At 36.3% G+C, this 12953-nt stretch overlaps 1 protein-coding gene across 1 annotated transcript; it reads right to left on the bottom strand.

Moving 5' to 3' along the window:
• Window positions 1–8771: 8771 nt before the first annotated feature.
• On the bottom strand, window positions 8772–12947 carry LOC149090169 (uncharacterized). Its single transcript, XM_089235758.1, has 2 exons — window positions 12293–12947; window positions 8772–9020 (listed from the first exon to the last, which is right to left on the bottom strand). The coding sequence occupies exons 1-2, from the start codon at window positions 12777–12779 to the stop codon at window positions 8902–8904; spliced, it is 606 nt and encodes a 201-aa protein (XP_089091884.1). The 5' UTR covers window positions 12780–12947; the 3' UTR covers window positions 8772–8901.
• Between the last annotated feature and the right edge of the window lie 6 nt (window positions 12948–12953).

Raw genomic sequence — 12953 nt, 5'->3', positions numbered from 1 at the left:
TCATTTTATGCCTTTGTGAATTCGAGGGCTAATCAGACCGAACGATAATTTAGAGTCGATATAATTTCTGATCAAACAATTCTGAAAAACCACTGGGGAATAAAAGTGTTCGATCAATGATTTCAGATTTAAACTCAACCTTCTCGGATCTGGTCTCGATAGATTGCCCTTTAAGTATATGGCTTTGAATTTTCAACGTTTTTCCGCAATAGATCGATTGCCGAGTCTCATTTTCGTCATTGCAGGTGATGATGGGGGAGGGGATATTGAAACATATTTGAGTAACCAGAATAATCATATATAAAAATTAAGTGGGATTTGGTAATGAATTTGAAAATCGAATAAAAATATGTTGTCGTGTGAATGACACAAAAAAATTGTTTTTCAAGCGTCATCTGCTGATGACTTGTAACATTAATTTCTGAATTGATACATGTTTGAACAATATGTGTGTGTGTTCATCTCTTTTTTCTGGAAAAATTCACATTGCAAATTATTATTTTCATAAAATTTATTACAACTGAGCTTAATTAAAGTGAATTTTGATACAGTCAAATATCGGTTAAAATAATTTTTATTTATTTTGTTTTCGTGGATCTGAAACATCCGTCTTAAGTTTCGGTTTCGATAGTTTACGCGTTCCAATCAAAATTAGTTTCGGTTTCACTAGAGGCATCTATTGTCATGTATATATGATGATTACTGATTTTACTGTGTGCGTGAACAATTTTTTTTCTTTTTACTTTCTTCTGAAAAACGATTTGTTTTTTTTAAATATGTGCTCCAGTTTATTATAGTAACAATATTTAAGGAAGTTGAGCCCACTTACAACAAAATCGGATATACTAAAATATCGGTTAATACGATTTTCTCTTCAAACTTCGTGCACTTTAATTTTAGTTTTATTTTCCGTGCCTTTGACTTTAAATGACGCTTTCTGATTTTACACGTAAGAATATTGATACGTAATATCTTTTTACTTTCTGTCGTTTCTTTTATCTGAAAAATTAGTTCCTCAAAAATTTACAAAGTACTTGATTATATTGATGAGTCACACCCACTTGTAAAATATCAGTTAATACGATATCTCTTCTGTCTTTATGTGCCTGAACCATTGAAATAACGATTAAAAACTTGATGTCCGTTGCAATGTATTTCGAACAGCTTATTTATGTTTTGGATGTAGAAACCGGAGCTGTCCGAATTTACTATTGTCCGACATGCTTGGGGCATGCAAAAATTTTGAACCGGACATAATTTTTTTGGTAAACCTCGCTCGCTTCGTTGGATACATAAATTTTACATATACATAAATTTCCTAAAATTTAACGCTGTTATTTTTGGGATGACGAGAAGAAATAATTTACTAACTTTTATTTGTAGGATTTTTCAAAAGACTCTTTCACTTCCCTTTTAGCGACATTTATCATTATTTGTCACCCGAGACTCATTTATGAGTCATAGTTAAGCGTAAATTCCAAATTAGAAATTTTTGTATCATATTCATCGGCACGGACTCTATATCTATTTTTACACATACAATTAATGCATTCGTTCATATTGCGATATTTACAAATTTATAGTTAACCACTTTACTTACAAGGTTTTTTTCGAGAAAGTTAAATTATCTTTACTCAACGAGTCGACGATAAATATGGTAAGCTTGTACTAACCTAACAGCACGTTAGGAAAAGAAAAAAGGGGGAAGAAAATAAAATACAAAAAGAGAAAGTATAACAGATAAAATAGACAAGAAAGTTTTTTCAGAGTCCTCCTTTCACCCTCATCCTACGTGTTCTCTTTCGCTCTTATATGCAGAAAGATACATTATAAAGAAAGGAGGGAATGAAAAGGCAACGTCCGTCCGTAGATAATAGGGTTGCTATAAAGCTTCGCGATGGTGAAGAGAGAGGAGAGAAAACACAGGGAACTTGTTTGAATTTTATCCACTGGTGTTTGGACGTAAAATTACTCCCGTGATCGGGAAGAGATTAAAATAAAGAATGAATAATTTTCCCCCATTCTTACTGGAAACGAACACACACATTTCCAGGAATGGAAATTAATAAAAAGGAAATAATTTCTGAGAAATAAGTAAAACATACCTCGGATGGAATCATTTTGCACCTTTACCAACTATAGCATGTTACGATAGGAAGAAGAGGGATGAACGCTTGCTTTCCGAATAAGGATAATTTGGATAATAATAATTTATATAAAAATTTCACCTGTCGTGTTACGAAATTGGGTTGAGGGCAATTTACTCATCTTTTCCCTCCCAAACGATTCATCGTGAGGGCAATCGACCTACACCCGTGAAATCAGAGGTTGGTCAGCAACCACCCGGCCACCTGGTGGCTATAACATCTCGAAGAATTCAGAGAAATCTTGTGAATAAATGCAAATATTTATGTGTTATCTTGCTATAATAATAATAATAATAATAATAATAATAATAATAATAATAATAATAATAATAATAATAATAATAATAATAATAATTAATAATAATAATAATAATAATAATAATAATAATAATAATAATTAATAATTAATAATAATAATAATAATAGATAAATCATTACAGTTTCAGTTCCAGAGTTTCTCGAGTCAGAAAAAAAATCGCTTGAAATCAAATCACACAAAATTCAAAACTAAAATCTTCACACATCTGAGAAACAACTTATAATTCGTTGTCTAGAGCCGATCACCAACAATAAAATTCATTGAACATCATCATCCAAAGCTCACGAAAAATCACGATGGAAATTCGAAATTTAGAAAACTCATACATACAAAATATGCCAACATCAATCTCCTGTAAGATAAAAAAAAACCAACAACAACTTAAATATGCCACAAATCATTTCAAAAAGGAAGCACATATATTGGATTCCATCCGATACATCATCATCTTCTTCAGCCATGTTTTGACATATTTTTATGAAAAGGGGGAAAAAAAACTTTTCAGGAGAGAAAAATACTAAAACTTATTTTATTGGAGAAAAAAAAGACATATTTTCGCATCTTTTATATATATTTCTTTATTTATTCTTCACTTAAGTTTTTTAGGGTTCTGTGAAAATTTTCGTTTACTTTCGGAAACTTTTTTTCTTGGAAACTTGGTTTGCGTGTCTCGAAATGAGTTCAGAACGTATTTATTTTTGCTGTTAAAGTTAGGGGAAAAACACGCAGACCGAGTGAAGGATCAGTTTTCACCATCGAGATCATCCCTACTATACACGTTGGGAGCTTCATGAAAATTCATTACTTCATGAATAAATTAAAATTCACAATGATAGCATACTCTCATCGTACTTCAGTTAGGATACTTATTTTGATAATTTTAGCTATATACAATACCCACCGCTAATAAAATCAACGGTTAATAAAATCAGCCATTTCATAAAATCAAGTTACAGAAACGAAATCAAATCAATATCAATCACGTGATAAAATTTCCGTTTTATTAAATCAACACCACCGCTTTTAAAAATCAAAAAACATTTTTTGAAATGAATTTCATATGCAAAGAAACGGTGAAACTCAAAAAAAAAAAAATTTAACTTATTAAATAACTAACCGAAAATTATACCTATTATTATTACAGTATTTGGTCTTATTTTAATAATCTGGAATTCTAGTTTTTACGTAATTAATTACATCTGTGTAATTTCTTTTTTCAAATTGAAGTTTGAAAAAAACTTTTCAAGCGAAGTCGTAAAATAACGATATAAATAAAATAAAATGAAGAATTTTTGAAATTTTTACGATAGAAATGTCGTGAAAATTTATTATCTGACAAATCCACGGACAATTCCAAAAAATTATTGTGATAACACAATGTGAATCATAGTCTACTTAAGCGGTGTCAGTTATGTTGTGGCGAGTTAAAGAGGTTTCTTTCCAATGAATTTAGTGTAATAAAACAACCATAAATGTCGAGCTATATCCCCATGCCGAGTCATCGAAGTTCTACTGTAAATTAATTTAAAATTACCTGTATGATATTCGAGACCAGTGTTATAAATAACAAAGTATAATATAAAAAAGTATAATTTAAACGGCAGAGTTTAAAATTAATATTAAATTTTAAATTTCACTCCTGTCCAAAATTCTATGGGGTATTTTTTTATAAAAAGAGAGGTACTTTTTTTTATCAGTGAGAAATAACTCCATTTAAAAATATACCTAAAATTTGAAGGACTATTTTCACTCTTCGACGAAATTTGGAGGAGTACAATTGAATTTTGATGAATGAATCCCACATCTAGATGTGTACTGACAAATACAGTTCGAGACTGATATTTTGAAATTGCCATGAATAATAAAACCAGATTTAAATTCCGAGTAAAACGTATCCCCTTGTGAATTCTCTGACGTTATGCTTTCGGATTCCTTTGCTGCGTATTTCTAGGAAACTGAATTGATGAATGTTCGCTATAAAATATTGTGTGACACTCATAAGTTAAGAACTAGCCGGAAAATGAAAAGAACGCCTAAACATTAATCACGATATCTTCACCATATATCATCTCCATATAAAACTATTACTGAAAAAAATAATCTCTTTGAAAAACACATGATAAATCAATAGTTGGATGAAAAAATAAAGAAAAAAAAAAAACTTGCAAAAACTTCAGTCATGATACGAAAAGCTTTAAGCAAACATTTCCCCCTCTTGAGGAATTTTTTTTAAATGTCTACATTATAAAAAATATTAAGTCAAAAGTAGTGAGAGAGAAATGTGTGGAAGCATATAATTAAAGAGAAAAATTAAGGATATACCAATGGAAGAGAGAGAGAGAGAGTATCGAATACGAATTAAAGTTGAGAGCGAAAAAGCAGTAAAAAATCCTCCACAAATCACTTTTTCTTTTCTGTTCAAAAGAAAAAATAACATCTCGAAAACTGAACTAAAAAAAAAAGTATATCGAAAGGAAAACATTAATAATTCGTTTTTGCTCTCCTTAATGATGGTGAGATAATTACATTTCGTATCCAGATGCTGTTGAAACAAACGCAATAACTTACGCTATCTTTGATTAATATTCCGATGATCCCATTGTTGCAGCCAAATGTAAGTTATCTGTTTTTTTTTTTCTCCTTATTTCGTTTTCTTCGCTTTAACTATCATCTAAAAACGTGCAATTTCTTCCAGATGCAAGTTCCCGAGCAGCCCGAAAAAAAAAAGTTTAATAATATAGTGCTTTAATAATTTTCAGTTTTTCCCTAACCTTATGCGTAATCGATAAGAATTACATTTTGCACCGAGAGTTTCTATAGGATAATCTTTTGAAGCAAACGAAACTCGATAATGAATTTCTTGTTGAGTGTATACATGCAATTCAATGGCTGTTTATTAGAGGAGCAGTTCCAAATATGGTCTACATATTACATTTTGAGGTCTAGCCAGCCATATATGTCTCTATTTCAATACTTTTGATACTTTGAATACTGTCAACAAGAAAATTTAGGAATTTACTTCAAAAAAAGGAAGTATTTTTCGCTAAAGTTAACGGTTTGCAGAGATCCGCTATATAAAGAATTAGGGACATCCTGTATATGACAAGGGTGCTCAACCTTTAGGAGGGTGCTGAAAGCCACTTCATTGATTTCAGAACATGTCGTGGGCCACTTAATTAAGTGATCTGGATCAGCGACGCAGATTACTTAAGTGATTTATAAATGAGTCGCGGGCCAATTGAGTAATCTGGAACCCTGGCGGGTGTCACTTAATTGACCTGTAAATATCCCGCGAGTCATTTAAGCAATCGCAAATGTGTCGCAGTTCACTTTAGTTATCTGTAAATATGCTGTGGTCCATTTAAGTGATCTGCAAATATGTCGCGGGTCACTTAAGTGATGTGGAATTGCACCACGGATCATTAGATTGATATTTAAATGTGCCGTTGGGTACTTCAGGGATCTAGAAATGTGCCGCACGTCAATCAAGTAATATTTAAATGTGCCACGAGTCACGTAAGTGACCCGCGGGGGATTTTATACGCCAAAAAGCATCTCAACTGATGTGGCACATCGGGCCACTTAAGTGATATGTTTATGGGCCACCTGATTGATTTTTACAAAATTAGTTTGGGGTCACGGCTCACATCAGATGACTCCGAGGGCCACACTTGGACTTCGGGCTGTAAGTTGAGCATGTATAATGTATAACAACTAAAAAACACACCAAAAAAGAAATTCTTTCTTTCAAGTGGAGAATATAAATGAAAAAGGCAACGCGAAATTCGTTCCATAATTACATAGAAATCTTTCTCCTCATCACGCAAACGACGGAATTCAACGAGTTTCTTCAAAAAAAAAAAAAGACACCCCATTTTTTTTCTTCTAAGAAGAATAATACTGAAAAATAGGAGAGAAAAGAAGGCAAACGAATAACACTATCATTTGGCCAACACAGAATAAGGGTTATTCTATTATATTATTGTTTTTTTCATTTTTTTTCCATACATTCTTTCAGGTGGCTTTTGGTGTTTTCATTAACGCTGAAATACCTTATAAGCTACACGAAAGTTGCATTGGAAGCTTCCTTGAATAATTCATACCTTTCTCTCATCGCATTTACCGTACGTGCTGGAATAATACGCGTATATTTTTACACGGAGAAGAAAGCCTTAAAGAGAGAGAAAAGAAAACCTTTCTATAGGGATTATGCAAATAAACAACCCAAAGAGCCAATTGGTGTGAAAAATAAAGCTAAGGTTTTAATAAAATATGCGTGCGGTAAAAATTCGAGGTTTATTTTTTGTCTCTTACCTTCGAAGATTGCCTTCGTATATAAAAAACAACGACGTCTCATTAGTATTCGTAGAACAGTAATGCTCTTTTTTTTCATTCTTTTCTTACAGTCTTTTTAATGGTGGAAGATAGTATTACTGTTCGTAAATCATTAATGCTTCAGGGGAAAAAAAAATCGCAGCAAGAAATGACAGAAATAAATTTTTTGAATAAAGTGACTGTAAAGTGACTTAACAAACGTCTAAAATTTACGTCTAACTTACCAATATCTTTCTAGTTTTTCACGCAGCGATAACAGCGTAAAAATTACTGAGAAATTTGTTGTAAAATACAGGGTGCCCAGGCTAAAGGAATCCAAAAGAAACACTTATGGTGAGAGAACCACACATAAATACTTATATAAGGTATACGGAAAACTACTATTACTGAACCACACATGCACCTCGTCTATATTCCTTTGCGTATTGCATTTGCTATCATATTGACGAAGTTCGCAGCAAATGTTTTACAGAACTAAGAATTTGGCTTGGGGGACGTTGTGACCAGATTGTGTTGTAAGCGGAGCTTTTTTGAGGGCTGTCAACACTGTGTGAGTCAACATTGGGATCATAGATGATGTCGGACATGGCAACTGGCATATTACAGTGGGAAAAATTATATTGGCTTACGAACAATTCGGCTTACGAACGGACTTCACCAGGCGTCTTTAACCCGTTGCTCGCGAGCACTCTGGGTGTTCCCTGAGGTACTCAGAGAGCTCGATGCTCTTGTCCGAATTCGAGCTCGCGAGTACTTGATCAACTTTCCAGTTGAATACCCTTTACAAATTGCATTCAAGGATTGAAATCATTCTGATTTCATGCATTCGTATGCCAAACTTGTCATAAGGGTGCTCTTGTTTTGAAGTTGGGTACAGTGCTCGCAACATGAAAAAGGTTGAAAACCTCTGAACTTCAGGAATGAATTAGGTAAACTGAGTGTATATGTAGAGATGCTGATTTTCTTGCTTTAGAAAGAAAAATTCATCTCTGCCCCCACGGCTACGTATATCTCGTATTAATAAGTAGAGAGAGGAGACCTTTCATATGACACCATCTGGTGTGCGAGCAATTAGCTGATTGTTGTCACTGTCCATCGCGTCGTTCTTTCAGCATATATACGCTCTAAGGAAGAAATACTCCGTTTTCTTAGTGGTGCAGCACTCGTTCGGCATACGAGAGTCCGAGAGAAATTTTTCTTTCCGAAAGCAACAACAACAAATATATATAGTGTATCGCTATATACGTAGCCGGTTTTCCGTATATCCTGTATTAGCAAGTGAAAGAACTCTCCTCTGCATAATTACTTGTAAATTGAAGTTCTATTGAAGATAGCAAAAAATATATTTTTTCTGGACAGCTTTTTAAAACAACTTTTTAAATTAGCCTAACATTCGAGTACAGTTCTGTTTGGTATAAGAATATTTACGAAATTCTCATTAATTAAGAGAACAAACACAGACATGTACAGAAAATCAATTTTATAGACATGGTGAATAGAAAAGTCCCTTCGTCCTGGGCTAACTCGTGAACGTTGATCCCCCAATGGGAGGAAAGTACCCAAATAACATGTAAGACCTCAGATAAGGTCATTCATATTGCATAGTTATAGAAAGAAACCTTTTTATAGGGACACCATGTGCCCAAAAACCTAATTAGAAAGTTATTGCCCTATCTCTCCGGAGTCGAACAAAAAATTTCAAGTGCAGTATTCGACGAGATATTTAAATTCTAAAAGCACTGAAAATAAAGGAAAGCATAGAACATGGAGCACAGAATGAGTTTTTCTAGAATCAACAGTTCGCGAGTTATTCCAGTATAAAGGGACTTTCTTATGCATCTTATATATAGACAATCATTGACCCTTTTTTCGATTTCATATTGATATACGGCATGAGTTGATTTTAGGGTAATTTATTTCATCACATGGAACAGAATTTTTTTTCTAAATCTTCGAATGAAAATATGAAACTGCAATAAAAATCATTCAGCTAATTTTTTTTTTTTGGTCCTTATTTCTTTTATCGGCTGTATTCAGAGGAATTATGGATATAGAGCCGTCGAATGGCTGATATCTCCTGCAAGAATTTTCGGTAATTCCTCAACTGAAGTATCCTAAACCGGCGAGGTTGATGTCGGGATTCTCGAAGTCTGATTCGCTGTCGCTGTCGGATTCCCCAACGACCTTCTTCTTCGTCTTTTTCTTTGATTTTTTCACCTCTGTATAAAATACAAAGGAATTAATCAATCAATTATCACATACGCTAGTTACTGAACAGGAAAGAAAACATAGAATAAGAAGGCATATAAAGTGCACTCTGCTTAGTGTGATCACATATGAACTCGACGTTTCTGATAGCAATAACCAATTGATAATTATATGCTAAAAATATCCCGGGTCTTAGTACGATGACCGTATGTCCCATTTGGTGGAACAAGACAACTCCGTTTTTCTTACCCACATTCATTTATCCAAACTGAGCACAACTCTGGTCTATCGCCATGTGCAATTTACTGCTGATTGAGTTGTGCCGGAATTATGTGTGTGTGTATAGGTACCCAACAATCTGAGTGTGTTTGCTGTGTCGTCTTCGAATTTTCACTGCTGCCATCTATAAGTGGAATGTAATGATTGGATATTTGAACCGTTATAGGCCTGTTGCTCTGTATAACGAGATCTTTTTAAATGAGAGATTGACTCGCACACACATTCGTGCCTTGAAGTTGGGAACCACATGAAACAAACTTCAGCCGACACCACTGTGGCTCAGGTGGGGTCCGAACTCGGGACCGCTCGATGCTACTCCGTCGCTATCTAAGCCACTTGACCACGACTGCGGCATTTCCCACATAACAGGCTTCGAAATCTTAAATCGTACATTAACGGGATTTTTTTTCATTTTTAAGCTGAAATCTTTTTTTTTTAGTTCAGAAATTCTGAGGAGCTCCTGATCGGAACTTTCTAATGAGTGTATCACAAATTACGACACTTCTTTTAATGTACGTTACGTTCCATGGATCCTGTGTGAAAGTCTTCCGGCCAAGGAACTGTGGATGTGGTCAATTGAAAGATACCGATCGTGAACTGATGAAAGGGACTGTTATCATGCCTTACGCTTGCCTTCAATACAGCAAGAAAATTGCAAAAAAAAGAGCTACACGTACAGGGTCATAGCGGTTATTACGGGCGATTAGGGCATTGTGAACCTAATCATCACAATGTGACGTTAGGTTCACAATGGGAACCTAAGATCACATTGGAACCTAAGTGTGGGAATTTTTGTTAATGATAGAACTTCTCACGTCCTACATCAAGGGGTTCTTAACCCTTTTCAGATACGACAAAAAAATCATCAACTAGATCAGCTTTGCGGCCCATGGGTCTGTTTGTTTCTCGAAATTAGAGAAACCAGTGACGCATTAAGCGCATTAATTCATTCATTTCCCCGACTCATCACGGAAGCTTCTGCGAATCAAGTTTGGGTCGTGACGTATAACCCAAAAGTCCATGACTTTAAATGGATTTGTACCACTAGGATGTATTTTGTTCTATCTAAACAAACTTCTGCAATGGCTCATTTTTTTAGAGTCGCGATTATGACTATTCCTTCTATTACCTCACATAAGAGCTATATGGAATGATTATTATTATCAACCTCATGATAATGTGTGTGAGCAGTTCTCTCATGTCTTTCTTTCCAAATATTATAACAATACTTGTTTTGTGGGTAGTTAAAATAACTAAATGGCAACAAAGTTATAATTTGAGACATATACGCTCACCCCATGGTCCATGGGCTATACGTGGCCCTTGGATTAATCTGATGTGGTCCGCGGCCTCAAACAATGTTTTGTAAAAGTGAACTAAGCGGCAAATTTCCGGATCACTAACAGCGGCTTATTCACAGATAGCTTGAGTGATCCCGGTGCACAGATCCAGATAACTTAAAGAACCCACTGCATATATTTACAGATCTCTTGAGTGATCCGCGACATAGTTACAGAGCACTTAAGAGTCCTGCGGTGCGCCGTCCACATCTATAAAGTTATCCAGTTATCCAGTTTAAAGTTATCCGGTACAGTTCTAGATCACTCAAGTAGCTGGTGATACATTTACATATCACATAAGTGACCCATGACACATTTATATGCCATTAAAATTACCTGCGGCACATTTACAGATCATTTAAGTGATCTGTGGCAGTTTCAGAAAATTTTGGTGGTTCTCGGTACCGTTCCACATTACTTTTGTTACCCGCTGCACATTTACAGATTACGTAAGAGACCTGCGGTGTTGTCCCAGATCAATCAAGTGACCCAAGACATGTTTTCAAATCAGTGAAGCGGGTTAAACTCCCCTAAAGGTTGTTCACCCTTGACTTAAAGCTTCAAGACCAAAGCAAAATGAAAACCAGCTGAATACGCTAACACAGTGTTTCCTAATCTCTTTTCGCGTTCTTGCTGAGCGAATTGATTTTTTGGGCAAATTGGTATCGAATAATTTCATGAAAGTCGACCCTTGATTCAGTGAGGGTTTTCGTGGGGGTTCTATGCAGTGCCGTCTCAACCCCATGGAACCCTGGGGCAAAGAAGAAGTTCTAAAGCAGGAAGGGGGGGGTCCTCAAACTTTCTCGAGTCGCGAGCACTGAATATACCCATCATCAAACGAAGAGCGACCCTTACGGCAACTTTGACATGAAAATCTACATACAGTTAATTGTAATCCTTGAATGGAATTTTTATAGGGTGTTTAATTTAAGCGTTCATCAAGTGTTCCCGAGCACGAAATCATACACCAGCATTGAGTACTTTCGGTGCTTCGAGGAGCACCATGGTGTTCATGAGCAACAGGTTGAAGATGACTGTTCTAAAGACTTTAGCTGGAAACAACAGCTTATACCTGTGTACTAACTCTCGTAAATCACGGTACCAGATCTTAGATCTCATCATATAGGAGATCCCATGTTGACGCCAGAGTCCTGCCTAGACGAGCCCATGCTTTAAGGTGGGCCCTGGTTCTATTCATGGCCTTCAGGCCTCCTTACATTGCTGGGAGTATCTGCATACAAATTTATATACCTACTCTAGAGAAAAATATCAGTAGTATCAAATCTCAGTATCGTGGGGCCCTTCTACGTACTCAAAGCCCCGGGCTGCGTAGGCGCATATGTTATGACAGCACTAACTCTATGGCCAGTGGCTTCATTCTGAAAGTAGCCTCAATTTCTCCCACCATATTTCACTTGAAGCCTCATTTCTTTATATCTGAATTTTTTTTTTCACAGCGCTTTGTGCCCCTCTCCCCGAGAAGCCTATTCATGGTTCCCTTCCAACTTGATTTTCATGATTTTGCCTTCCTTGGAATATCTAAAGATCACAAATGTGGGGGGAAGGGGATCATATGGCCACAGGTTGAGAATCATTGAACTAAGTATTATGACCACAAATAATTTTAAAACTTGAAAAAAGCGGGTCGCCCCTTTCCGACTTACTTTTCAAGGAAGATTTCATGGTCTGGAACTTCACGTCCTCGGCGTTTTTCTTCACCGCCAGAGGAGCGGGATTGCCGGCGCTTGCCACCACACGCTTGCGCTTAACTCCATCAAACTGATCTCCTCCTCCACCCTCGGGAACTTTCCTCTTGCCCCGCGAACTCGACGGTTCGGGAACGATCGGGTACAGCGGATGGTCATCGTCGTAGCTGTCAAGTACGGCCTCGGCGAACCGGCAGGCCTTCTCTGCCATACCGGGCCCGAACGTCACGAAGATGGCACTGTTCGCCTCATCCAGGCCGACGTCACCCATGCCGGCGTGGAACTGCGCCGTCTTCTGGACGAGCCGCACGTACACCCTCTTGACGAGTTCAGCCAACTGAGCTCTGACGGCTTTCGTGTGCACGGCGTCGTCGAGGTCATCGAGTATGGAGCCCACCACATCGAGGAACGGATTAAACGGAGTCACTACAATGCCCGGGGCCATCTTCAATCTGCAAGGAAGACGTGGAAGGGAATAGAGAAATATTCAGGAGGAGTGGGGGGGGGCGGCACAGTCTACACAGCAATCAACAACTTCATTCACAGTCAATTTCGATGGAGTCCGGATGATTTATGGCTCGACTATTGAATTCAGAACATGACTATTGTCATCGAAATG

This window comes from Pholcus phalangioides, unplaced genomic scaffold, assembly GCF_987345545.1.
Source record: "Pholcus phalangioides strain wild (caught in Gottingen) unplaced genomic scaffold, Ppha-v1.0 ptg000001l_1, whole genome shotgun sequence".
NCBI classification, from domain to species: Eukaryota; Metazoa; Arthropoda; class Arachnida; order Araneae; family Pholcidae; genus Pholcus; species Pholcus phalangioides.
The sequence above is the reverse complement of the archived record's forward strand: the minus strand, read 5'-3'. Positions and strand labels throughout refer to the sequence as shown.

What these genes read in the sequence shown, in the direction of transcription:
- LOC149090169 (XM_089235758.1), bottom strand. Translation starts at nt 12,779, where the DNA reads ATGGCCCCGGGCATTGTAGTGACTCCGTTTAATCCGTTCCTCGATGTG. An exon ending in CATGAAATCTTCCTTGAAAA is followed by an intron (nt 9,021 to 12,292) that starts GTAAGTCGGAAA and finishes TATTTTATACAG; the next exon opens with AGGTGAAAAAATCAAAGAAA.